The following is a 27,786-nucleotide window of genomic DNA, read 5'->3' on the forward strand; positions in this document are numbered from 1 at the left end:
CAACTACTATATTTTAGCTTAATAAAAGTGTAAAAGGGCCTATGTATTTTTCCATTGAATTTGGATTAGTTAGTCTAAATTAAATACTTCTCCTGTTTGACTAAAGAGTTTTTAATTTGGTACTTTAATCTTTCACATTTGACATTTTTGCAAATCATTTTTGCTCCTCATGAAGATTAAAAAAATTATATTTATTACATTTCGAAAATGACATTTAAATCAGGTAAATAACTCATTTTGAATATACAGTAAAATAAAAAAACTTCGTTAATTAATTATCTTGATTTTAATAGTTTAATTTATACTTTGAAATACTTTATTTTAAAGCAAATTATATTGCACACTACTGCTCTAGACGGAGGTCAAGAGGTCAAGGCTTCTGCCCATGCTCTGATCTTGAACAACTATTTGAACCAACTATTTATTTTTCATGATTCAAATCTTTCCCTAACAAACTATATTGTTCTTTGTATCGGGAGAATCTACAGCAGTGAGGTCGACTGAGTGATCGTAAATAACCGTGTTGCCTTAAAGCTGTAGCCATCTTGTGAAATAATGTTGTAATAAGTCAGAGGTCTGTAGACTGTCTGCTCCATGACTCATGCAGTTGTTAAAATCTCCATGGCAACCTTTTATTTCAGCACTCACTACCACAGATGCTCAATTCTTCATCATTAAAAATGTTCTTATCCTTTTCTAAGCCTGCAAGAGAAGAACTATTGAATTGAAGCTCCATGTTTTCTTTATATCGTGAGTGTGTGTTTCTTTAAGTTGATTTTGTTAAAACAGTGGTCAACAACGTAAATGGTGCAAATAACTTAACAATAAGACATTTCTTAATTTATTTTCTGTCACGTATTTCCTTGTTGTAGTCGTTGGGGTGGGAGGAATCCCAGCTACCCAGGGCAAGAGGAGGGAGTTTCAAAAGTATTTATTTTGAACTCAACTAAACCAGCCTGGCAAAATACTTTCTTCGCCACATTGCTTATTAACTTCTCCGTCAGATACTTTTGATGTATTGATGAAGGGAAAATACTTGTTTTTCTTAATACTCCGCTCTGGCAGAGTATTCATTATTATCGGTGATGAAAAATACACTTGAAACACTGTTTTCTCGTGACTTTATTTGAGTCCCACACAGAATTTAGAATGTAAAGAAGCATTGGAGTTGTACAAAGAATAGACAAACTGTTGACTAAGTAAAGGTTTGCTGGCGCCTGCAGGTCAACAGCCGCTGGGGGGAACTTGATGTTTTTAATCTGCACGGAAAAACCCAAAGATTAGTTTATAAAGTTCATAAAGTCAAACTCAGTTAAAAGGAGAGAAGTATAATTTAAGTAATAGAGAATTTACAAATGAATAAAATTGTGTACAGACATTTACTTACTAGATTGGAAAGAGTACTCGGTCTGGAACTCGTCACCTAAAAGAAAGTAAATCAATTAGTACTTTTTGCAATACTATTCTCATGCTCTGGCAGAGTGTTTAACTAACTCCTATCAAGGGTTTACAAAAAATGTCAACAACTAATTGTTTACCAATATACAGTAATATTTACCAAACTGTCTAAACTTTCCATCCGGTACATCCACCCCTTCATCCACCCCTACATCCACCCCTACATCCACCCCTACATCCATCCCTTTATCCATCCCTTCATCTCCCCTACATCCACCCCTTTATCCATCACTTTATCCACCACTACATCCACCCCTTTATCCATCCCTTCATCCAGCCCTACATCCACCCTTACATCCATCCCTACATCCACCCCTACATCGATCCCTTTATCCATCCCTACATCCACCCCTACATCCACCCCTTCATCCAACCCTACATCTACCCCTTTATCCATCCCTTCATCCACCCCTTTATCCATCCCTTCATCCACCCCTACATCCACCCTTACATCCATCCCTACATCCACCCCTACATCGATCCCTTTATCCATCCCTACATCCACCCCTTCATCCAACCCTACATCTACCCCTTTATCCATCCTTCATCCACCCCTACATCCATCCCTACATCCACCCCTACATCCACCCCTACATCCATCCCTTCATCCAACCCTACATCTACCCCTTTATCCATCCCTTCATCCACCCCTACATCCATCCCTACATCCACCCCTACATCCATCCCTACATCCACCCCTACATCCACCGGTACATCCATCCCTACATCCATCCCTTCATCCACCCCTACATCCACCCCTGTTCCACCCCTACATCCATCCAACACTTTTTAACAGGGACTATTGGTGAAATGGTCCAAAATGTGATTCTTGTCAGTGAACATTGGCAGGATTTTGATCCGATATCCCTCTTAAGTCCATCGTCATGTCAGTCACATACGTCTCGCATGTGGAATAAATGTGTTTCGTGGGGTCCTTGTTTACTTGACAGAATGTATTTAATTGAAAGATATTTCCAAGGTATTATTTGTTTGTTCTGCTCACAAAGGACGCCTTAAGTGTCTCCTTCGTCCACCTTATTGAGCTTTAGCTCTGCCAAGTCACTAATTGTGTGTTTCTGTATTTACTTAAAGTGTCCCACACAAGTGTCTCCACAGATGTATCTTCAACAGTGTTTGTCCATGCGGGTGCCCACCAACGTGTCTCTGTGTCTCCAGATGACTTTAAGTGTCTTATGCAAGGAGTTCCAAAGAGAGGGAACTGGACCTAGTAGAGTGCAACTGAAGAAGCCTATTGGATATCCAAATGGTTCAAAGGCGAGTCAACTGGACTGTGTAGAGTTCTAAGAATCCTTGGATTCCCTCGGAATCTAGGCTTTTTCGATACCTTGGATTCCCTAGGTATCGAAACTTCTACCTAGAACTCTACACAGTCCAGTTGACTCGCCTTTGAACCACCAAGACCTGGTTGGATGAGAACCCTTCATGGACAAGTCTCTTGGAGGTGAAACGTTTTCCCAAAACTCTACCCAGTCCAGTTGCCTTGCTTTCTTAATCCCTTGGATAACTGTGACCTGGATGGATGAGAACCTACACAGACATATTCAAGTGTCTTACTTGGCTGGTAGTAGTCGTAGATCTTCACAACTGCCGGCTTCCTGTTCTTGACTGGCAGTTCCTCGATGATACTCAGGGTATGGTGGATGGGAATGCCATTGGGCAGCTGATGTACGGAATATGACAGAGTGGAGAGTCAGTAACGGAGTGAGCTCTGTATCCAAAGGGTACCTACCTCCGTCAAGTAGACCAGGACGTGGTCTTTCTCTTGTTCCACACGGTCCACCAGGAGGGCCATCTTCAGCTGAGAACATATTAAGCCAAACACATAAGTTAGTTTGCCACTTCTGAAAAAAATCAGATTGCTTACGTTTGACAGAGATGCAGGATCAGGAGTGAATCCAGAAAGCACTTTAATGTCCAGGATCACCATGTTTGTGGAATTATTCTCTCCGTTATACCTACAAAAAGAACAGATGGTTAGAAGGTGCTGAGCAGCTAAGCATAGACTCAGTGTGGCCACTTACGAAGAAGTCAGAGTCAGTTTGATTTTTGGTCTCATAGCGTTGCCTATAGGCTCGGCATCAACTGAAACCTTCACGGTTGAAGGGAGGACTGGAGTCGGGACATTGTAACTGATGGCAATCTGGGACACGGAAAACAGAGGTAAAACCCAGAGTCTTTTTTGATAGACATCGATTTCAAGATGGGATCAGACCTGCGCAGATACACAGGCGTTTCCTTTAGCCGCGACGGTGTACTTTCCCGTCACATCATTCAGTAGCGATTCCTGGTACAGGAGCTTGTTGTCCTGGTTTACGTTGAAGGCAAAGTCTTTTTCTGGAGTCTTGATAGTGACAGAGCTGGAGCCAGCAGGACTGAAGACCAACGTTGAGTAAAGAGAAAGACCCTGCAGGGCCACCACTGTGTCCTGAAGTAGACAGAATAGATATCTTGTATTAGGAATTCATTATCACTATCACCCTCTTGTGCTCTGGGAAAATAAAAAGAAACATTGTATCAATTGATCCAACTATTAATGTCTCTATCCATCTATGCATCCCTCCATCCATCCCTCCCTCAATCCATCCATCCATCTAACCTTTTATATACAGTACCAATCACTCAATCCATCCCTTCCTACTACCCTACATCTATCCATCCCTCCATCGATTCAACCATCTATTCATAATTTCATTCTCTCCATCGATCCATCCTTCATCCATCCATCTAAACCTCTATTCACCACTTACGCAGTCCATTCCATCCTCCCTCCCTCCCTGCCTCCCTCCCTCCCTCGTCCCTCCCTCCATCCATCCATCCATCCATCCATCCATCCATCCATCCATCCATCCATCCATCCATCCATCCATCCATCCATCCATCCATCCATCCATCCATCCATCCATCCATCCATCCATCCATCCATCCATCCATCCATCCATCCATCCATCCATCCATCCATCCATCCATCCATCCATCCATCCATCCATCCATCCATCCATCCATCCATCCATCCATCTATCCACCCCTACATACAGCCATCTATCTATCATTCCCTCCCTCCCTCCCTCCATTCATCCATCCACCATTACATCCATCCATCCATCCATTCATCCACCTCTCCATCCATCCATCCCTGTCTCCCTCCATCAATTCATCCACTACTACATCTATCCATCCATCCCTACCTCCCTCCCTCAGTCCATCCATCCATCCATCCATCCATCCATCCATCCATCCATCCATCCATCCATCCATCCATCCATCCATCCATCCATCCATCCATCCATCCATCCATCCATCCATCCATCCATCCATCCATCCATCCATCCATCCATCCATCCATCCATCCATCCATCCATCCATCCATCCATCCATCCATCCATCCATCCATCCATCCATCCATCCATCCATCCATCCATTCCTCTGTCTCTCCATCCATCCATCCATCCATTTCTCTGTACCTCAATCCCCCCATCCTTCCCTACATCCATCTATCAGTTTCAAGACCAGTAGAGTGCCCTCTTCTGGTCTTGAAACATCATCAGTGACTGATATTTACTATGACTCCAATACGAATTTAGTCCAAAAGGATGCATGAGAAGAAAAATCAATTTTTTGTGACTGAGGTTTAAAAGTTGCTAGCTAAGATTGTATCTGATCTTTGCTCAAAAATAAGGTTATGATATTGATATTTATTAATACTTGAGTTCAGTGTTGCTAAGATGAAACACCTCGTTTGACTCTTGAACAAGGATAAATGTGGTGCTTTGTACCTGTGTAGAGGAGAAACCTCCATAGTAGTTCTGCTGTCCTGTCAGCCATCTGACGATGCCGGTGCAGTAGCCCAGTTCTTCAGCAGAAGGGGTGGAGCTCAGTTTGGCCAGCAGTACGTAGGAGCTTATTTCCACAGACAGAGAAGCAGATTTATCGTTGGTCTGTTCCCAGTTGACGAAACCACCTGGAACACAGGATTCATTCATACAACCGGGCAGAATGTTTTCCAGAAATTAGAAGTCAAAAATATCCACGACAAGGATAGTGACCTCCAGACAAACACTCACCGGCCCTGACTGCAGCCTTGTCCAGGTGTGTGAGCAACGTATCACGGGTCTTCATGTCTCCAGCCAAGGTGAAGACGTAAGCCATCAGAGCCGTGGTGTAGGTGTTACTCATGTCATCGGCGGACTTCTTCAGACATCGCAGACTGTTCTGCACCGTCTCCATCTTTGGCACATTAGAAGATATTAATATTCTACTTCGAACGCTGTTGGTTGTTGCCGGCAACCTACGTCCTCTGTTGCGTTCATTTCCAAGAAAGCAGCAGTAATATAAGCCGTGAGAGTCACTTCATCAGACACGCCTCCCTGTGAGAAGACAAGAAGTTATGACCCGACTAGACTTTGAAAAGTACAAATCAGCTGTTGAACCTTCATTCGGTTGTTGAAGAGTTTTCCTGATTGTATGAAGCATCCATTCGGCTTCTGCATTCTCTTCAGATAATTCTTGGAATTCTCCATCTTAGCAGGGTCGATGTAGACGAAGGACTTGGCTTTGGCAAAAGATCGAACGACGAAAGCCGTCAACCTGGTCAAAAGATTAGTAAGACTGTTATTACAAAAATGTATTATGACTATGAAACTGTAAAACGTTTTTTTTTAGTTATCTTTAACTGCCTCAGAAATAACTGGTAATTTTTTGCAATACTAAAATAAGATAAGATATGATTGACATGATATAAATACATTATTATATAAATATATATATAGTGCAAAGTAGCTATTAACATAATCACAATGGAACAACATAAGAATAATTATAATTAATAACAAAATAACACAAAAAAAACATTAGTCTGTGACTCTCGACGCGTCAAGACGCTCGTTTCAGTCTATTTTACTCAAAAAATAAATCTCTTAACTAGTTAAAATAAGTAAAACAGAAACACTGTTTTATTCATTTCATCTAAAGTTTGGTCTGTGAATACGATGCCAAGGTCCACGGGGCAAAAAAAAAGTCCAGTCTAGTTCCTCACCAAGTGTTTCCTGCTCCAGTTCCAAAGGTGCTGAAAGCCCCATCATTGTGCATGTAGTTCAGCTGTCTCTGGTAACCTGCCGACAAAATAAAAAACAACATTTTTCTTAGCAAAATGTATACATTTGCATATTTCGCTGAGCGCTTTTTAGTTTGTTAGAGCAGCGGCGGCTGGTGAAAAATATTCTAGGCGGCACTCTTCGTGCCAGTACATTTATCTGCCTGTAGCAATAAAAGAAACAGCAAAACCTTGTGCCCTAACCTTAGACAAATCAACACTTTGACAGCTTATTACAAAAAAAAATGGATGTTTTTATGCCCCTTGTTTAGATATACTATAGTATTTATTCATAAATACGATATAAAGCATACAGTATAAACCAAATAATTAAAAAACTAAGGTAAACTATTAAAACTCTTTCCTCTGTACCAGGACACCAAAGATACATTCTACCTACTTGTCACAAACACATAAAAAAGGGATAGAACAAGCGTAAACCTGCATCCTTGAGGAGTAATAATGGTGTTACCAAGTGATACAACTACTAGCATCGATCGGGGTTGCTATTTCCAGAGACTTGAGATTATAATCAGCGAAGACACTTATTATTTTCCATCTAAAAAAGAGTAATAGACAAACAAAACCAGTTCGGCGCCATAGCGCCCTCTATAGACAAGCCGCCAGAAGACTTTCCAAGTGTCCAACAGAGATTCAAACTTAAAAAGATGTTTTTGGTTAAAACCCTACAATAGTTGTGATTGTTAGTGCACTTTACTGAAGTTTGATTTAAAGAATCTATTATCTGGTGGTGTTCTGCACTTACACTTAATATTTTGAGTGCACAAGTGTATTCACACAAAGCAGTGTGCATAAATCAATTGGCGCACTGAAACGGCCAGAAAATTGAGTGTGGTTCGATGGACACTTTCCACCCTTAACATGACGTAGACGAGGCTTAGCGGAAGCTACGTCACTGATGACGCATTTTCACAAAAACAGTAATAACACAATGAAACAAACTTAATAACTTGTTTTCGATTGGCGAAAATCGCTGTTGAGTGTTGGAGATAGCGATAAAAAGTAGTAGAAGAAGAAGCTGTCGAGTCATTTCCGGTAAGTGCGTAGCAGCAGTATTTGATTTGAGACAGTACTACCCTGTTGAAATTTGCGCACTGGGAAACTATATGCACTTTCTTGTACTGTAAAGGAGTGCAGTTATGGAAGTGTGCCATTTGAGGCACAGCATAGCTCTTGTACTCTTTAGTTAGTTCGTACATCTCTATCTCTAACCCTAACCCTAACCCTAACCCTAACCCTAGCCCTAACCCTAACCCTAACCCTAACCCTAACCCTAACCCTAACCCTAACCCCAACCCCAACCCCAAACCACAACCCTACCCATGAATATAAAGACTTTCGTGAGATATTTAACATTTTCTTACCACTTTTCAGGAATTTGGTGGCCTTCTCCTGGATGTCTGGCTTCAGCTGCTGAGTGTCCATCAGGTACTGCAGGATGTAGATGTTTGGTGCCAGAAGAGCCATGTTCTGCTCCCCGCATCCGTACGGCATCTGCAACAAACCGTCCAGGTTTTGCATCGCTCTTCCCAGGATGTCACCTGCGCAGAAGGGACGGAGTGAACGGAAACGTCTCGTTTTCGACAATTCGTTAATAATTTGAAGATTGTGTGAGTGAAAGGAAGTTTTACCCAGGACGGAAACCTTGCCGTGGGCCGATCCCTGGATCACGTTGTCAGGTAGTTTCACTTCGGTTTCTGCCGTCTGTTCACCATCTGAAACCCATGATTCATATGTTAATAGTCATAATATCCTTCCATGAAACAATCTACACTGTTTAAGATCGTTATTCTATTCTTATCACCAAATATTTATATATATACCAGGGGTGTTGAACTCTTAAAAAAGAAGACCACAAATATTTTTAATAATTTGAGTCACAGGCTGAACAAAATTGTATTTTAATAAAACTTTTATTTTTATTTTGGAGGACCAAACTATCTTAATTATCATCTTGTTTTTCACCCTCTTTTCCAAATTTTTGACTCCCTTAAAGTTTTACTCTTTTGGGAATTCTTTGTAGAACTGTAGACATCGATAATCCTCAATACCTGGTCCGTTTCTGTGATGAATAGGCCAAACATAAAAAGACAAAATAAATGATATAATTTCTCTTGTATTAAGATATAAGATATATATCATATATATATCATCATCACATAAGGGGCCAACATTACTGAGTGAACAAAATGTATATTAATCAAACTTTTCCTTTTCATTTTGGAGGCTCAAACCATCATCTTTTTTAACCATTTATTTCTATACATTTATTTACTTCCACATACGTTTTAGTCTAATGGACACTCTCTGTATTATTGTCTGTATTATTGATGACATCAATAATCTTTGTTTATCTTATGTTGAACCGTTGTATATGTATAGGTCACAATATCCAAATGAATCTACTAAATACAATATCAAACACACAATGACATGATATATACAGTATATATATTCAGAATCATGTCATTTTGTTTTTGATATTTCCTTGACAAAAAAAAACGTTTTGACAACCTGACACTGACAAGTTCATTCCTTTCAAAACATTATTCAACTTTCGTCATTTTACTGACCGTTGGGGCAGAGCAGGAAGTTGAAGTTCTGCGTCTCCTCGACTCCCTCGGGCTGAAGAAGCAGTGAGAGTCAAATATTTCTTTCATCTGTGATAATAATAAAAAAATAATAATAATAATTCGAACCTTAACGATGAGGGATCGTGACACAAAATCGATTCGGCCCTTCTCAGGGACATTGACGATCTCATTGTTACAAGACGTGTGTGAAGTCACGGCTTCGGCGGTCACGTTGATATCCACAGTTCCTACGGGAAACACAACCGAGAGTTTAAAAACCCTGCTGGACTGGGAGAAAACCATCGTGAGGTCTATGTGAGTCCTTTGAACTCACCCAAGCTAATGGCCTCGAAAGCCCAAATGAGAGTCTTGCGCTCGTTGCCACAGAGACAGGAAGTGTACTCCATACCGGGGGTCGGGGTAAGGGTATAATCCAAGGAAGGTGCAGGGACCGCACTGACCTGTTGATCAATGTAGGGTCAGGCACAAGCTAAAGAAGCAATCCAACATAAGCTGTATATAGAAGCACCTGTGATGATCTAACGCAAGGATGCCAAACTTTTTTTGCACAACGTTAAATGTCAGGAATATATTCACGGACCGGAGTTTGGATAGAAAAAAGTAAAAATACAATAGCACAACCTGCAAAAAAACTATACTTAAGTGCATTGAAAAAAACGTTCTCACCATAACACTGAATTAGCAGATCTGGACTGACAACAAGACGTTTGTGTATCTGCATCTATGATTGTTTGATTGTATGCCGATGATGGTGTTCTGTATGTGTGTGTCTCCTAGCTTTCAGAGACTTTGTGTCAATTTGTGTGTTTAAGCGTTATTTTTATGGAATGACAAAGTTACGAGGGGTTGTGTTTTACTCATTCTCACTAGTCAAGAGTCAGACGTTAATATTATTTCAGTGAAAATCTGTGTATTTTTGTTTTATGCAGTAATAATAAATTGTTTTTTTGTTTTTTTCCGAGTGGCCCAGTAGCTGATTTCTCACAGACCGGTACAAGTCGGGTTGGGGACTTTTTTAAGTCACAACTCAAACTAAATGTCTTATTTCAAAATATTAAAAGACAAAAATAAGACCTAAATTGCTTGTAAACAATTAAAACTGCAAATAGTCTAGAAAAAACATGTTTGTTCCAGTTTCTTGTATTAAAACATCATTATTGTTATAAGAAAATTGACAAGAAAATGTTTCTTTACACCATCAGCAGATTTCTTGAAGTATAAACCAGCAATTTAGGTGACATTTAAAAACAAAAAACTAAATTAAGTTTAATAAATAAGAATAAGGGGGTAAAAAATATATTGTTTTTTCTTCTACTTGAACATACTAAAATATATGTAAGTGCTGCAAAAAGAGAAACACATATATTTTAATAAGTACTGTACAAACTTCTAAAGCAAATCTGCCTAAATAAATATTTTATTTGAGTTTGATCCTGAACATTAAGTATGTATATATATAATAGTATAGTATAAAAGTATAAAAAAGTCTTTATACAAAGATGTGTGTATGCAATGGTGTTGAAATTAAAGTGGATTACACTTCTTTGTTTTATCACATTTAATTAATGGATGGATTAATATATATATATATTTTTTTATAGCCCATTTTTTACTCATAAACATAAAGTGGTGCAATTTTTGCTAATGATGTGTTAAACACAATTTTAATCATTTCATAAAATGAAATGAAATATTTGTAAAAGAAAAAGAATGTCACAATAAAATATTTACCATGATGCAACTGTCCAGGAAGTTGAAGATGGTGGCCTTGAGCTCGAAGTTCTCTCCGCGGATGATGGAGTATGGCAGCGTGAGCTCCACAAAGAAAGGCTGGAACACGGTCAAGTTTTTACGAGGGGCCAAACCGAAGCCATCGGGGGACATGCAGAAAGCCTCCGTCTCCCACGTGGTGATGGTGTCTGGGGCTTCAATTGGGAAATCTGTGGTTCCGGAAGATCTGTTAAAAAAAAAAAAAAAATGAGATTACCCCTTAGATGGCACGCAAAGTACTACAACTTTTTATTGTCCTTGCAAAGTCAACATTGCATAGGAGTTGCCCTCACTCCCAACAACCCTAAATAGCAGCTCTCGTAATGCTTTGCCACCCAGCCAACCAATCACAGCTGTCGATCTCGAATTTTAAATACAATGTTTTAGCGATCAACAAGCCTTCCCTAAATAGAGCAGTGTGGTGAAAGGCATCAACGGAGTTCCCAGGTTGACTGTTTAAATTAAGACTATCATGAATGACGGATAGATAGGTTTAAATGTTGGATTAGTTAGCGGCTAACATCATCTGTGGCCATTAAATTGCTACCGTTGGTTCATGGACTCCATCCATTTAATGATTTGACGATTTAAGGAAATAATAATCACATAATATTTTATATAGATTTTTTCCATTTTCTTATATTACAACCTTCGTCGTTAATTTAATTTTTTTTTTCAGGTCTTCTATGGGGCGAGACAGAATGTTTAAACATTTAAGTTTCTTACGTAATTGCTTAAATGTATATTGAATTTAAATGATGATAGTGATGTTGGTTTTACTTCACTTATACACTGTATTAGTCATTTGTTTATTTTGCATTTTTACTTCAGCAAGATTTAAACTTCAGACTTCATGCTACCCAGTAAGCTAACTAGCCGTTAAGCTAGCAAGAATTTGGAACACTGGATTCAAAGACAGGAACACAAAATAAAAACAACAAATTCTGTAAGTGTCTGTATAATCAGCTGAAAAACTGGTTCAGTTTTTATACCAGATTTGTTCACCTCAAGATTTTTATTTGTGGTGAAACAACATGAAGAAATAAACGAAAAACAAGCTTTCTTTACTTTACAAAGTCAGTCAAACGTTCTGGCCATTTACAAACTGAGCTGGTAACAGCAGTTAGAAGCCATTCTAGTGACTAACTAATCCTTCAAAAGCTTCCTATGACCAGATGGATCTCTAGATCATGACCAAAATGCACTCATCTGCTTCCACTTTACACTGTCGCCACCGTCACCCAACCTTAGTTACGCAGTGAGATACGGGGTTCACGGACGATTCTAACAACACCCACCTTCGACATCCCATAACAAGTCAAACCTTAATCAAAGTATTAAATATTGACTCGTCGGCTGCCACTTAAAACACAGATGGAAGCCAAAAAGTATTTGATTTTTTTTTTTTATAAGTCTCACCCGACTTCCACCAGGTCCCAGATCCAAGTCTCGGGGAAGAAGGTGCGGACGGTCTCAATGGGAGGAGGAGCACTACCCATGGCCCCTACTGGACCAGCAGAGCCGACCATGTCCATGTCCATAGCCTGCAGTCTCGCCACTTCTGGAGCAGCATTATACCTCATGTGGATTCCTGCACCGGTAATTGTAGCCCATTAGAAAAATAAAAGTTAAAAAACGAAAAAAACCTTTGAGTGTTTTACCGTGGCCTTGGTGGTACTCTCTGCCTTTGAACATCAGACAGGATGGTAACTTGATGAACAAATTTGTTACCAGCTTCAGACCGACATTCTGAAAACCACGTGAGAAAAAGATCATGCAAAAATACAGAGGAAAAACACAAGTAAAAATGATGCGTAATAAAAAGTACCTGGAATACGGTGTAAGCATCGTCTTGGTCCGGGCTGGGGTACGGCATGATGTATCGTTTGGGTCTGACTTGTAGGCAAGGAAATGAATCTTGGACATCATAAGGGATGTAGCTGGCTCTGGTCACTGGCAGCAGGTTGAAGATCTTTGATAAAAGTCAATTGAAATGGATGTTTAACTTAAAGCTTCATAGATTGTGGGAAATGCCTTTATAATAGTTAGGATCCATATCTCCTTATCTTATCTTAAACACTGACATCTTTATAAGTCACCATGTCAACATGAACATTGGGTCTACTTTGATTTTTAGATGATTTCGGGGCTACTTAAAATGACTGGGCGGGCAGTATTTGAGGGTTTTTGTACCGCGTCATGGACAAATCACAAGCTATGATATTATGAACGTCACCTTTTCTGCATTCAGAGTCTTCCCGGGTCTCTTGATGAGGACGCTCTGGTCCACGGCGCTCACGCCACAGAGGGAGTTGGGTTGAGCCTTCAACTGGATGTTGCCGGCCTCTCCTGGTACCGCAGAGTCCATGGAAAAGTCGAGCGACACCTAGAAAATAAGCCGATAAAAAACAAAAGGTCAGTGAGAATCTGTAAAAACTGTAAAAAAAAAAATATCATGGGACCTGAGTACAGCCAGCAAATGGACTCTTAGTTAGTTAGTTTAATTACTAAGAAAAGTGATTATTAGTTATTATCTTCTGTAATTATTTGATAACAAATGCTTAAGAACAAATGGTATTTTCGATGATTATAGAAGAGAAGAACATCTTCGACATGTCTGCTGTCAGGAAAACTCAATTAAATTAAATTAAATTTTAAATCTAATTTTTTTTATAAATGTACATGTCCACTTTAATTTACAAGTCTCATATTTAATTTAATTCATAGGTTTTATTTATTTAAATTAAAAAATATATTTGGTTTGTGTTCAAAGTTGTGGCTGCTTTTTATCAGTATAGGCCTAACCAATGGTAAGAAATTAAACATTTCTCTGAGTTTTTTCTCGCAGCAGTTAACTTGACTGGGATTCTAACCAACAACTTCCTACTCTGTCATCTTTGTAGTTCAACTTTTGATTCAATTTTAATCCAGAGGCTTGATTAGAGGCCAAAGCATGTATGATATCAAGAATACAAAATAAAACATAAAAACCTATTCATTATTAAAACAGACGTTTTTTTTGACTGACCTTGTTATTGAAGCATTTCTCTGTGGAGAACTCTTCCTTGGCGGCCATCACGGTCTCACTGGGAAGGATGGCATAAGACACGACCTGGACCACGGGGGCCATGTCTGCTGTCACTCTCAGCTTGAACGTGACCTCACCCTTCGTCACTGTAACAAACCCGAAGCTGTAACTTCATGTTTAAACGAGTTACCGACCGTCTCTCCTCACCTGGTGCACTGTAAACCTTGATCTCTTTCACTTCTTGGGAGACGATTTCGCCTCTGGATAAAACCTGAAGGGTACGAAAAAAAACGACAATTCAGACATTCAATTGAAAGAAAAGGAGAAAGAAATTAAATTAAATTTCAAACTCAGAATACTATATATTTCTAAAAAATGTATAGATTCTCAAAATGTCTAGAAGTAATTTCTTTTAGAATCTCAAAACATTGTCTATTTGAAAACGTCGTATAGAATCTCAAAACATGGTCTATTTAAAAAACATCGTATGGATTCTCAAAACATCATTTAGAATCTCAAAACATTGTAAGGATCTCAAAACATCGTAAGGATATCAAAACATCGTAAGAATCTCAAAATATCCTAAGGATCTCAAAACATCGTAAGAATCTCAAAATATCGTTAGCATGTCAAAACATCGTAAGAATCTCAAAACATCATAAGGATCTCAAAACATCGTAAGAATCTCAAAACATCGTAAGGATCTCAAAACATCGTGAGAATTTCAAAATATCGTTAGCATGTCAAAACATCGTAAGAATCTCAAAACATCATAAGGATCTCAAAACATCGTATGGATCTCAAAACATCGTAAGGATATCAAAACATTGTAAGAATCTCAAAACATCGTAAGGATCTCAAAACATCGTAAGGATCTCAAAACTTCATCTATTTCAAAACATCGTAAGGATCTCAAAACATTGTCTATTTGAAAACATTATATAGATTCTCTAAACATCCTAAAGATCTCAGAACATCGTCTACTTCAAAACATCGTAAGGATCTCAATACAACACCTATATGAAAAATTTGTATAGAAAATCAAAACTAGTTTATTCCAAAACTTCTGTTACCAAATGTAAGTTCCTATTCCTCTAGATGGCGCTAAAAAGATAAGTGATCGTGTAACTGGACCTCCTTGAAAACAGGTCGACTCACCAGGTAGAAAAGAGTAGCAGATCCCTCAGCTTCTCCAGCAAAGGTGTATTTGATGGAAACATCCGTGTCTTGGTCACAGAGAATGTCTTCTTTCAGCGGCTTGACTTCCAGTGAGCTCACAGACCTGGTGTCAGGGGAAGGCAGTTGGAACATGGACAGAGTGTGTTCTCCCGACTCGTAGAACGCCTCTCGGTAAGGAGGATACTCTAGGGATGGCTTCTGGCTGATCTGTAGGGAAGAGAGTTAAGGTGGGAAATTAATTCTCCTTTTCTTTACCTGTTTTTAATATCCTTAAAATCAGGGTTATTTAACCTACGAGACCAGATCTGGCCCTTTAAGAAAATTACTGTGGCACGCTGTAGAAAATGAATGTGTTGTCAAAAGATCATGAAACTATAGCTTCACTTGTATGCCATAATTTGCTGCACTTTGCGGCACATAGCGATATTTTATAGAATGTGGGGCCACTATGTGCCACGTTTTGCCACCTCGGGCCATTTTTTGAAACATTGCATCACTTTGCGTGGCTTTTGACATTCCATGCCATTTTGCTGCACTTTCCACAACTTTGTGGAACTCTGCAACACTTTGTGACATTTTACAGCACTCCGTGGCACCTTGTGGCACTTTGAGTCACTTTGTGGCACTTTGAGTCTCTTTGTAGGACTCTGCGACACTTTCTACCACTTCGCGATATTCTACGGCACTTTGTGGCACTTGGTGAAACTTTGCATCACTTTCCCGCACTTCGCATCATTTTGCGTCACTTTGTGACACTTTGCGTCATTGTGGCACTTTCCACAACTTTGTGGAACTCTGCAACATTTTGTGACATTTTACAGCACTCCGTGGCACCTTGTGGCACTTTGTGACATTTTGTGGCACTTTGAGTCTCTTTGTGGCACTTTGAGTCTCTTTGTGACATTTTGTAGCACTTTGAGTCTCTTTGCAGGACTCTCTGACACTTTCCGCCACTTTGCAATATTCTACGGCACATTTTGGCACTTGGTGAAACTTTGCATCACTTTCCTGCACTTCGCATCATTTTGTGTCTCTTTGTGACACTTTGGGTCATTGTGGCACTTTCCACAACTGCAACACTTTGTGACATTTTATAGCACTTTGTGGCACCTTGTGGCACTTTGAGTGACTTTGTGGCACTTGGTGAAACTTTGCATGACTTTCCCGCACTTGTCATCATTTTGTGTCACTTTGCATCACATTATGGCACTTTCCACAACTTTGTCGAACTCTGCTGCACTGGTTGACATTTTACAACACCATGTGGAACTTGTTATCACTTTGTGGCACATTAAGTCTCTTTGTGGCATTATGCGACATCTCTCAGCAATTTAGGAGAAAGTAAGTAAGTAAGACTTTGCAGCACTTTCTGCAACCATGAGTCACTTTACATTAGTGTCACTTTGCGTCACAATGTGTCACTTTGCGGGACTCTGCTACACTTTCTGCCTCTTCGCAATATTCTACGGCACTTTGTGGCACTTGGTGAAACTTTGGCATATTTTGAGACACTCTGTGACACTTTTTGTCATATTGTGGCACTTTCTGCAACTTTGTGGAACTCTGCCATACTTTCTGACATTTTACCGCACTTTATGGCACTTTGTGGAACTCTGCCATACTTTCTGACATTTTACCGCACTTTATGGCACTTTGTGGAACTCTGCCATACTTTCTGACATTTTACAGCACTTTATGGCACTTTGTGGAACTCTGCCATACTTTCTGACATTTTACAGCACTTTATGGCACTTTGTGGAACTCTGCCATACTTTCTGACATTTTACCGCACTTTATGGCACTTTGTGGAACTCTGCCATACTTTCTGACATTTTACAGCACTTTATGGCACTTTGTGGAACTCTGCCATACTTTCTGACATTTTACAGCACTTTATGGCACTTTGTGAAACTCTGCCATACTTTCTGACATTTTACAGCACTTTATGGCACTTTGTGGAACTCTGCCATACTTTCTGACATTTTACAGCACTTTATGGCACTTTGTGGAACTCTGCCATACTTTCTGACATTTTACAGCACTTTATGGCACTTTGTGGAACTCTGCCATACTTTCTGACATTTTACATCACTTTATGGCACTTTGTGAAACTCTGCCATACTTTCTGACATTTTACAGCACTTTATGGCACTTTGTGGAACTCTGCCATACTTTCTGACATTTTACATCACTTTATGGCACTTTGTGGAACTCTGCCATACTTTCTGACATTTTACAGCACTTTATGGCACTTTGTATCACTTTGTGGCAATTCGTGGCACTCTGAGTCACTTTGTGGCACTTCTGTGACATTTCTAAGCACTTTTTAAGTAAGTAAGACTTTGCAGGACTTTCTGCAAGTATGCATGACTTTGCATCACTTTCCGCAACTTTGCGGGACTCTGCCTTACTTTCTGTCACTTCGCAATATTCTACGGCACTTCGTGGCACTGGGTGGAACTTTGCATCACTTTCCTGCACTTTGCTACACATTGTGACATCACTTTGCAAAATCTTACAGTCACTTTATGGCAATTGTGGCACACCAAGGCACTTTAGGTCACTATGAGTCACTTTTAGTCAATTTGCAACGTTTTGCATTACTTTGGAACAATTTGTGTCACTTTAGTGTGTAGCGTTTTAGTGTAAGTAGGGGTGTAGTGCATCCATCTTTAATCTGTTGGACTTAAAATTCAACAGGAAGTAGTATTTAAGTGGTTGACTGCTGATTTAAAAGTACATGAATTGGTGTCTAGGGTCGGCAGACTTCACTTACATGAAGGTGCAAGTCTTGTTTGTGACTCTGTGGACTGAAGGAGAAGGAGGCAACGCCCTCGTCGTCAGTCGTGAGATTCTGCAGAAGGGTGGAAGACCATCTTTCCCCCTCGAACAAGTACAGCGGCATATTTGCGATGGGTTTGTCATTGTAGTCCACAGCTTTGACCTGTTGGACGCGACAAAATAAAATCACTTGACAGTCAAAATGAATCATTTTTCACTAAAAGTGAGAAAAAGACAAAGATAATCACTTACTTTTCCAGCCACGTCTGATCCTTGGTGGTAAATCGCTGGTGGATCAACGAAAGACAACGTTCCAATCATGTAAGAAAGTGACAATCTTTTGCCTTTTTCTTGAGAAATCTCTGAAGAAGGAAATTGCAGAAGTGAATATTTCTGATTGAACTTATCTCAGGTTAAGTTAAGAAAAAAACAAACACTTGCCGGTTCCTTCCTCCTCCAGGTTGACATTGATATCAAAGAAATCTTGAACAACCTTCTGGTCAAGTTTAGTGAACTTTGACATGGCTAATGTAAAAGAGGCGCAGCCAGTTTTATCCGTCTGGAATAGAAGTTAAACACAAGCAGGGGTTTTATATTGAAGTACATCCTAAATTAAATGAACTTTAGTCAACTGTAATACTGTGATCAAGCAATTTTCAACTGTAATCAAACAATTTTTAACTGTAATCAAACAATTTTCAACTATAATCAAACAATTTTCAACTGTAATCAAACAATTTTTAACTGTAATCAAACAATTTTCAACTATAATCAAACAATTTTTAACTATAATCAAACAATTTTCAACTATAAACAAACAATTTTCAACTGTAATCAAACAAATTCCAACTATAATCAAACAATTTTCAACTATAATCCAACAATTTCCAACTATAATCAAACAATTTCCAACTACAATCAAACAGTTTTCAACTATAATCAAACAATTTTCAACTATAATCAAACAATTTTCAACTATAATCCAACAATTTCCAACTATAATCAAACAATTTTCAACTGTAATCAAACAATTTTCAACTATAATCAAACAATTTTCAACAATAATCCAACAATTTCCAACTATAATCAAACAATTTTCAACTTTAATCAAACAAGTTCCAACTATAATCAAACAATTTTCAACTATAATCAAACAGTTTTCAACTATAATCCAACAATTTCCAACTATAATCAAACAATTTTCAACTATAATCAAACAATTTTCAACTATAATCAAACAATTTTCAACAATAATCCAACAATTTCCAACTATAATCAAACAATTTTCAACTTTAATCAAACAATTTTCAACTATAATCAAACAATTTTCAACTATAATCAAACAATTTTTCAACTATAATCAAACAATTTTCAACTATAATCAAACAATTTTCAACTATAATCTAACAATTTTCAACTATAATCAAACAATTTTCAACTATAATCAAACACTTTTCAACTATAATCAAACAATTTCTAACTGTAGTCAATTTTTTTTTAACTGTAATCAAACAATTTTCAACTTTAATCAAACAATATTCAACTATAATCAAACTATTTTTAACTAAAATCAAACAATTTTCAACTATAATCAAACAATTTTCAACTATAATCCAACAATTTCCAACTATAATCAAACAATTTTCAACTGTAATCAAACAATTTTCAACTATAATCCAACAATTTTTAACAATAATCCAACAATTTCCAACTATAATCAAACAATTTTCAACTTTAATCAAACAAGTTCCAACTATAATCAAACAATTTTCAACTATAATCAAACAGTTTTCAACTATAATCCAACAATTTTCAACTGTAATCAAACAATTTTCAACTATAATCCAACAATTTTTAACAATAATCCAACAATTTCCAACTATAATCAAACAATTTTCAACTTTAATCAAACAAGTTCCAACTATAATCAAACAATTTTCAACTGTAATCAAACAATTTTCAACTATAATCAAACAATTTTCAACTATAATCAAACAATTTTCAACAATAATCCAACAATTTCCAACTATAATCAAACAATTTTCAACTTTAATCAAACAATTTTCAACTATAATCAAACAATTTTCAACTATAATCAAACAATTTTCAACTTTAATCAAACAATTTCCAACTATAATTAAACCATTTTCAACTATAATCAAACAATTTTTAACTATAATCAAACAATTTTCAACTATAATCAAACAATTTTCAACTATAATTAAACCATTTTCAACTATAATCAAACAATTTTCAACTATAATCAAACAATTTCCAACTATAATTAAACCATTTTCAACTATAATCAAACAATTTTCAACTATAATCAAACAATTTTCAACTATAATCAAACAATTTTCAACTATAATCAAACAATTTTAAACTATAATCAAACAATTTTTCAACTATAATCAAACTATTTTCAACTATAATTAAACCATTTTCAACTATAATCAAACAATTTTTTAACTATAATCAAACAATTTTTTAACTATAATCAAACAATTTTCTCAACCAATCATTTATTTTTTCATACCGTCTTAGTTTCTTCGTGACATGGTGGTAAAATTTCTTCTCCAATCTCCGTAGAATACAGATAACGGTTGATAGGTCGACACACTTTGACCCTCACATCTCCAGGCACAGGTTGTCCGTACGTGTATCTGTCATTGAAAAACATCATAGTCCGTCGAGATCCTCGTTTTAAAACCACAATCTTCTTACCGTCCACAGACGTCGAAGCTGAAGCTGTCCTGGGCGATGGTCACTTTATCCGATCCTTTGATCGTCACGTCGAATTTCGGCAGAACTGTTGACAAAATGATGACAAAACAGTTTTCAAAAAGTACAACAAAACTGCAAGTTTAACAACACGTACCGTATTTTTCCACCTTGAAGCTGTGATCTATTTTCTGGCCGTTGACGTGGACGATGATCCGGTAAAAACCTTCTCGGGCTTCGGCGTTCAGAGCGTGAGAGAGTTGCAGGATTTTGCCGTCGGAGGTTTGGTTCAGCCACTGTCCAATGCGGTTCTTGTAGGAGTCCTGGTCCATTGAGAGGCGTTTGAGATGAAGGAACATGTCTTGTGTTGTTGTTTTTTTAGACACTTAATTTAGATTAAATGACAGTGAAAATGGAACTGTTTATTTATGTATACAGTTAAATCTATTTTATTATTATTATATTATTATTTTTCTTTTTAAAATAATATAATGTAATATCTGATATTTCTTTTTTTGTATCTTAGAAACTAAATAAAAATATTTATCAAAACAAAGGATGCATAAAAACATGTTGTTTTCATGCTCGCCTCAAATAAACACATTTTAAATAAAATTAAGATAAGATAAGATAAAGCTTAATTCCCATATGAGTTGTCACAGAAAAGATTAACGTTAATACATTATATTGATAAAATTTAATATTTGACATTAAAATAAAAACCACAATAGCTCAAATAAATTAAAGAAACCATATAAAAAATTGTACGAATAAAAGATAAACAAAAAAAACACGGAATACTTAATAAAATGATGATATATTTATAACAACAATTAAAACGATTGCAAGTGAAGTGAAGGTAAATTAAATATTTTTAATAAATGGAAATACTTGTTGTGTCGCAGCTTCATGACAGGGTTTTAGTCAATATCTGCCAAAAATATTCATAGTAAAATAAAATAATAACAAACATTTTTGACTTATTTTAACTGAAGGGACATGAGAAAAAAAGGAAAAGGTTTTCCAACAAAATTCTTTTTTTTTTTTTAAATTATACTTAACTTTATACTTACTATTAAGTTATTTTTCAACTATAATCAAACAATTTTCAAATTTAATCAAACAATTTGTAACTGAAAATCAAACAATTTTCAACTGAAAATCAAACAATTTTCAAAAGTTTTCCAGACAAAAAAAATGCAAAAATGATACTTAATTTTTTTTTCTTTTCGTCCATCAACCTTTTTTTCACATGTACTTTTCTTACCAAAAATCCAAAATGAATAAATCTTTTTATCTCTTCTCTAATTTGTTTTTCACTTCTTTTACTCCCCGATCAAAATCAACTCCAACACAAACATTCTCCATAAATTTAACTTTAAGAAACTGATGAAAAAATCCACGTTTTCTTACCTCGAGTTCGATGGTTTTGTACTGAAACGACAAAAATACATTTCATTATAAACGTGTGCGTCTTTTTCATTCTTTTCACTCATTTTTATTAATTCCACCATTAATTCACGTCGAATAATAAACTCTGCTCGGACTCGACTTCATCCAAAGGTTGACGAACTTATCGAGGAGGAATGTTGATTTTTTAAGGGGCCCTTGTTCTACTCGGGTGACCTTTGACCCGCTCTGGATGTGACCCCTGATAACCAGGACACTTGTATTGATCGTGATGTGTGTGTGTTGACGTGTGTCTGGTACAGTGTGATCAAGACATGACTCACTCACCACTTCATTGGCGGGTCGGAACCTGATGTCCATCGACACCACTCGGAAGTTCACTGAAAGAAATCAACACAAACTCAGATTCTTCACACTGTCATCTCATTAATTTTGTTTTTTTCTTCACATTTCTTTGTATCATTTGTCTTAAATCGAATAAACCTTTAAAAAACTACTTTAATTTAATATTTTAATGTATTATTTAGGGAGAAATAAATAGAGAATTACATGATAGCAGCTCATTTATTGGTTTTTATTTATATTTATTTGTCTTAAATCGAATAAAGTTACGACTAAACCTTTAAAAAACTACTTTATCTTTACATTTTAGTGTATTATTTAGGGAGAAATAAATAGAAGACAATTACATGATAGCAGCTCATTTATTGGTATTATTATAGACAAGGACACAGATGTATTTTTATTGTAGTATTAGCCTTTTAAAGTCACTACTTTCAACTTCTTTTAGTGACAACACAAACATCTGTTACTTCATTTTAATGTGTGTAATTAATTAATCTTATACCTCTCATTTTTATTCTTACCTAAAAAAGTTAACTTAAAATTTAACTTAAAGTTTAAATTTAAATTCACCATCGTTGCGGATCAAAAAGATGAATAAAAGAAGAATTGTCATCATCAAGTTATTGATTGTGTAGTTGGAGTACTTTTAAGTTCCTCCTCGTTGCCTGCAATCTTTTATTTCACCAGCAGGGGCTGCACATGTCTGTGCTCTTTTCTTTTTGTAGCCATTATTGGAAAATTGTAAAAGTAAACATCAGGACTATTTCAAGTACTTTAAGAGGTAACACACACACACAAACACACACAGACACACACCCACCTTCACACACACACACATACACACACACACCTTCACACACACACACATACACCATATGTCAACCAGTCACCAGACGAATCAACTCAAACACATGATAAGACACAAAAAAAAAGAAAGAATATATGGTTAATAAATAAATTAAATAAATGTAACAAACAGGCAATTTTTAGAAAATAAATTGAATGAATGTGATTAAATAATATTGACTAATAATGACTGTAAACCAACAGTTTATTTTTCTTAAATAATAATGATTTCCTCAGTTATTCTTCCCCCTTGTTTGACAATGTTTCAACTTTCTTTTAAAAACTGATCATATGCAGTTGAGATCCCAGGTGTTGCCGTGAAAGTGTCTCTGGATCTATTTTTAAAAAACTGGATTAACACGATTTCTTTTATTTTTTTTAAAGTTAATATTATGCTCCAGGACTCCACCCTGCTCTGCTCTCCAGTATGTCACACTGTGCCGTGAGTAACGACTGAGTAATAATAACTCGTCTGGCTTTTGAATCCTGACCTCACAGGGGGATATTGCCGAGTCAGTATTTTGGGTTCACTTTTTTTTTCGTACCTGTCTGTCCGGGCAGGTAGAGCGGCTTGTCGGTCTGCACGAAGGTCATGGGTTTGTAGGACTGAAGCTTGATTTTTCTCTCCTCCCTGGAGTAGAAAGTGGCGCCTCGGACCACCGTCTCCAGCGTCTTCACGGCCTCTCGTCCCACAGACGGCGCCTGTGGTTCCCCCCCCCAAAAAAAAAATACACAAGATTATTTTCAGGAACGACAACAACAAGTCAGGATGTTCCCGAAGCTTTAACTGGACCTTAAACAGGACGCATGTGTGGAAGTCGGTGTCGGACGTCTGCATGAAGAGGGTGGTGTTTTTCCTGGTGGTCATCAGCGAGACGGACACCTGCAGACTCTCGTTGGGCTGCAGGAGGCTCACGCAGAACCGGTTCATGGCTCCGGCTTCCACCACGGCAGGGATGGCGACCATGTACTTCCTAAAAGAAAACAAAAACATTTTATTTCTAAAAACAGAAACTCAAACTTTCCCTGAAACTCACGGTCCGGCCTCGATGTGAACGAAGCATGTCCAGGTCAGGAGGAGACACAGCGTTCCAGCCCACGACGGAACCCCAAGACGATCCATGATTGACTGGGACGCTGCAAGGATCCGGCATCTGCTAAATAGCGTCTGTGGTCCGAGGAGGCCACGCCCCCCCCCCACCACACACCCGCTCTTAAACACACACACGCTCACTCACTACTGTAAGGTAAGCAAACAAGAGTCCGACCGGATCAATTTCTTTTGAAATTATTCAAAGGTAGAAGCTTTTAAACCTTTGAAAAACTACTTTTATTTTACATTTTAATTCAGTTTTCATGTGAAAATAATGAGAGAATTTTACAGACAAAACTACAGCAGCTAATTTATTGGTAATATTATTGTCAGGAGGCCGCAATGTCAGCAAAAGACATCTACAGCAGCTCCCAAATAAAAAGTTGAAGTGTTTTTCTCATGTTTTTTTAATAAACTACAAACAATAAAGTGTCACATGGCATCAAAAAAAGTTAAAGTTGTAAAAAAAATGTATATATTTTACTATTTATATTTTTTCATATATTTTCCACAATCCTCAGGGATACAAATCCAAACAATGTTTCTTTCTCAAGATGTAAATATTTACTGGTGACAAAACAAACTTCGACGGTTTATTATGAAATATATGATCGTCATCGTCAGGTGTTCGTTGAGGTCAAACTAAGGTCAAACAGAGGGAGTGAAGAAATGGGTTAAATTTGGAACTGCTGGTAAAAAAGGGATGAAAATTATTCGTAAAATGATGAAATCTGTTACTGGAAAAATTAAAAGAGACGTTAAAATGATGAAACACATGAGTAAGATGATGACAAGAAAATAAACAAAATGATCGTGGAATGATGAGAAATGTCAGTAAAATGATTACAATTAAAAAAAATAATGATGAAAACTTTTGATTATTTGATTTAAAAAAAAAAATTAAATTAAAAAATGTATAGAGTGTAAGTAATTAAAACTGTTGGTCAAGTAATAAGAATTGTTGGTAAAATATGAAAACTGTTGGTAAAATAATGAAAACTTTTGATAAAAAAATGAAAACTGTTGGTAATAATATGAAAACTGTTGATAAAATAATGAAAAATTTTGGTAAAAATATGAAAACTGTTGATAAAATAATGAAAACTGTTGGTAAAATTATGAAAAGTGATTGTAAAATAATGAAAACTTTTGGTAAAAATATGAAAACTGTTGGTAAAATTATGAAAAGCGATTGTAAAATAATAAAAACTTTTGAAAACTGTTGGTAATTATATGAAAACTGTTGGTAAAAAATGAAAACTGTTGGTAAAATGATGAAAAGTGATTGTAAAATAATAAAAACTGTTGGTAAAAAAAAATGAAAACTGTTGGTAAAATGATGAAAAGTGATTGTAAAATAATGAAAACTTTTGGTAAAAAAATGAAAACTGTTGGTAAAAAAATGAAAACTGTTGGTAAAATGATGAAAAGTGATTGTAAAAATATAAAAACTGTTGGTAAAAAAATGAAAACTGTTGGTAAACTGATGAAAAGTGATTGTAAAAATATAAAAGCTGTTGGTAAAAAAATGAAAACTGTTGGTAAAATGATGAAAAGTGATTGTAAAAATATAAAAGCTGTTGGTAAAAAAATGAAAACTGTTGGTAAAATGATGAAAAGTGATTGTAAAAATATAAAAGCTGTTGGTAAAAAAATGAAAACTGTTGGTAAAATGATGAAAAGTGATTGTAAAATAATAAAAACGGTTGGTAAATTTATGAAAACTGTTGGTAATAATATGAAAACTATTGGTAATAATATGAAAACTGTTTATAAAATAATGAAAACTAGTGGTAAAATAATGAAAATCGTTGGTAATAAAAGGAAAAATGTTGTTAAAATGATGAAAAGTGATTGTTAAATAATGAAAACTGTTGGTAAAAATATGAAAACTGGTGGTAAAATAATGAAAGTTGGTGTAAAAATGATGAGAAGTGATTGTAAAATGATGAAAAGGGATTGTAAAATGATGAAAAGTGATGTTAACGTGTAACACTGTTTGGAGAAGTAAATAAGTAAAGTTTTGCAATGCTGCCCTTTGTTCAGTGTGGGCTCAGTATGCAAACAACCCTTCACCTCACTGTGTTGTCCAAAGAAGAGTCTTTTTTCCGTAAGTAAACCGTTATAGATAAAGTTGTGACACTGCTGATGAGTCGTCTGTCTCGAATCAAAATAGTCACAGAGAAGAAAAAGTGCTGAGACATCATGGATTTAGAACTTGTGACCCAATTATTTCAGACTCAAGATGGGCCCGAAGAAAAACATCAACTTTCGCCACTTCCTTGTCGACAGGAACGAAATAAACTCAAGATGTTTCCACCATCGCGTTTCGAAATCTAGACCCAAAACAAGAGCTAGGCGACGGGGGCGTGTTTGATTCCAACTCAAGCAAACATTTAAACAGTTTAGTCACAGTAGTTGACATAGTTTTCCTTCCTGGAGTAGAACCTCTAACCAAAAGATGTAAACGTGTCTCTAGATCTAGATCAGGGGTGTCAAACTTAAATAAACAGGGGGCCAAACACATGGTTGTGCAGCAAAATTTAATTTACAAGGCTCTCTGTAACTGTATTTAATGGTCTTTCAAATTTCCGTGACAAGATTCTACAAGCATTACAACTAGTGGGTGAAGTGCCAAGATGGGAGCAAATACAAGTTCTGGGTTACCCAGCACTTCAAGCTTCAAGAAAATGGCTCCAAGAAAATTCTCAACTGCAAGAAGACTTCCTGTCCTGTTGTCCACAAGGAAGATATCATTGACACAATAAAATGGTGAGTATTGTGTTTCATTATATTTCACTTCTTACAGGTATAGAAGTGAAGGACATTGTTGTTGATTTTTTAAATATTTCACTCCTATACTACTTGTATGGGGAGAATAATGCAGCTACTTTTGTGGTGGTTTTATTTCGTGGGAGGAGGAAAAATGAGCTTTTCACAGTGTTTTTTAGTATCAATATTTCGCAAAACACCACTCATATGTTGCTGTGTTCTGTCCAAAAATGTAAGTAAGTAAGTAATTTTGATTTGTATAGCGCTTTTCCAGACCAGGGTCACAAAGCACTTATACAATCAAAACAATACTCAATAAAGTATATACTTTAAAGATCAAGGTAAAACTGATAACACAACGAGTTCCAGAAAATCAAGGAAAAGCCTGAACAAATAAAAAGGTCTTAAGATGTTTCTTGAAGGAGTCAGTTGATCATCAAACACAGAGATTGTTTCAAAGCATAGGAGCAACAGTCTGGAAGGATTTCTCTCCTCTGGTCCTGAACCGTGTTCAGGAACCATCAGTAGATTCTGATCCACAGACCTCAGAGCCCGAGCTGGGGTGTAAGGCTGGATCAGATCAGTCATGTATACTTTTGGTGATCTGGAATTTGGTATGGAGTAGCTTTTGCACTAGAGATGTGGGTAACTTGGAAGG

General features: G+C 36.8%; 1 protein-coding gene across 3 annotated transcripts; it reads right to left on the reverse strand.

Annotated features, from left to right (window-relative positions):
* Positions 1-1,104: 1,104 nt before the first annotated feature.
* On the reverse strand, positions 1,105-24,406 carry LOC148075068 (alpha-2-macroglobulin-like). Of its 3 annotated transcripts, XM_087794962.1 has the most exons (36): positions 24,301-24,406; positions 24,057-24,237; positions 23,809-23,965; positions 22,400-22,452; positions 22,076-22,096; positions 20,820-20,985; positions 20,666-20,750; positions 20,478-20,604; positions 18,383-18,500; positions 18,194-18,303; positions 17,937-18,104; positions 15,140-15,367; positions 14,189-14,252; positions 13,982-14,127; positions 13,190-13,339; positions 12,782-12,925; positions 12,615-12,702; positions 12,373-12,544; positions 10,915-11,140; positions 9,497-9,623; positions 9,289-9,410; positions 9,163-9,214; positions 8,221-8,304; positions 7,954-8,130; positions 6,512-6,587; positions 5,907-6,063; positions 5,769-5,843; positions 5,541-5,703; positions 5,253-5,437; positions 3,692-3,904; positions 3,501-3,619; positions 3,344-3,434; positions 3,209-3,277; positions 3,034-3,139; positions 1,378-1,423; positions 1,105-1,259 (listed from the first exon to the last, which is right to left on the reverse strand). In XM_087794962.1, the coding sequence occupies exons 1-35, from the start codon at positions 24,384-24,386 to the stop codon at positions 1,380-1,382; spliced, it is 4,350 nt and encodes a 1,449-aa protein (XP_087651088.1). In that variant the 5' UTR covers positions 24,387-24,406; the 3' UTR covers positions 1,105-1,259; positions 1,378-1,379. The 3 variants fall into 3 exon arrangements, with proteins under 3 accessions (XP_087651088.1, XP_087651087.1, XP_087651086.1); XM_087794961.1 differs by having other exon boundaries at positions 1,388-1,423; positions 3,209-3,434; XM_087794960.1 differs by having other exon boundaries at positions 3,209-3,434.
* Between the last annotated feature and the right edge of the window lie 3,380 nt (positions 24,407-27,786).

Source organism: Callionymus lyra, chromosome 7, assembly GCF_982586985.1.
Source record: "Callionymus lyra chromosome 7, fCalLyr1.hap1.1, whole genome shotgun sequence".
NCBI classification, from domain to species: Eukaryota; Metazoa; Chordata; class Actinopteri; order Syngnathiformes; family Callionymidae; genus Callionymus; species Callionymus lyra.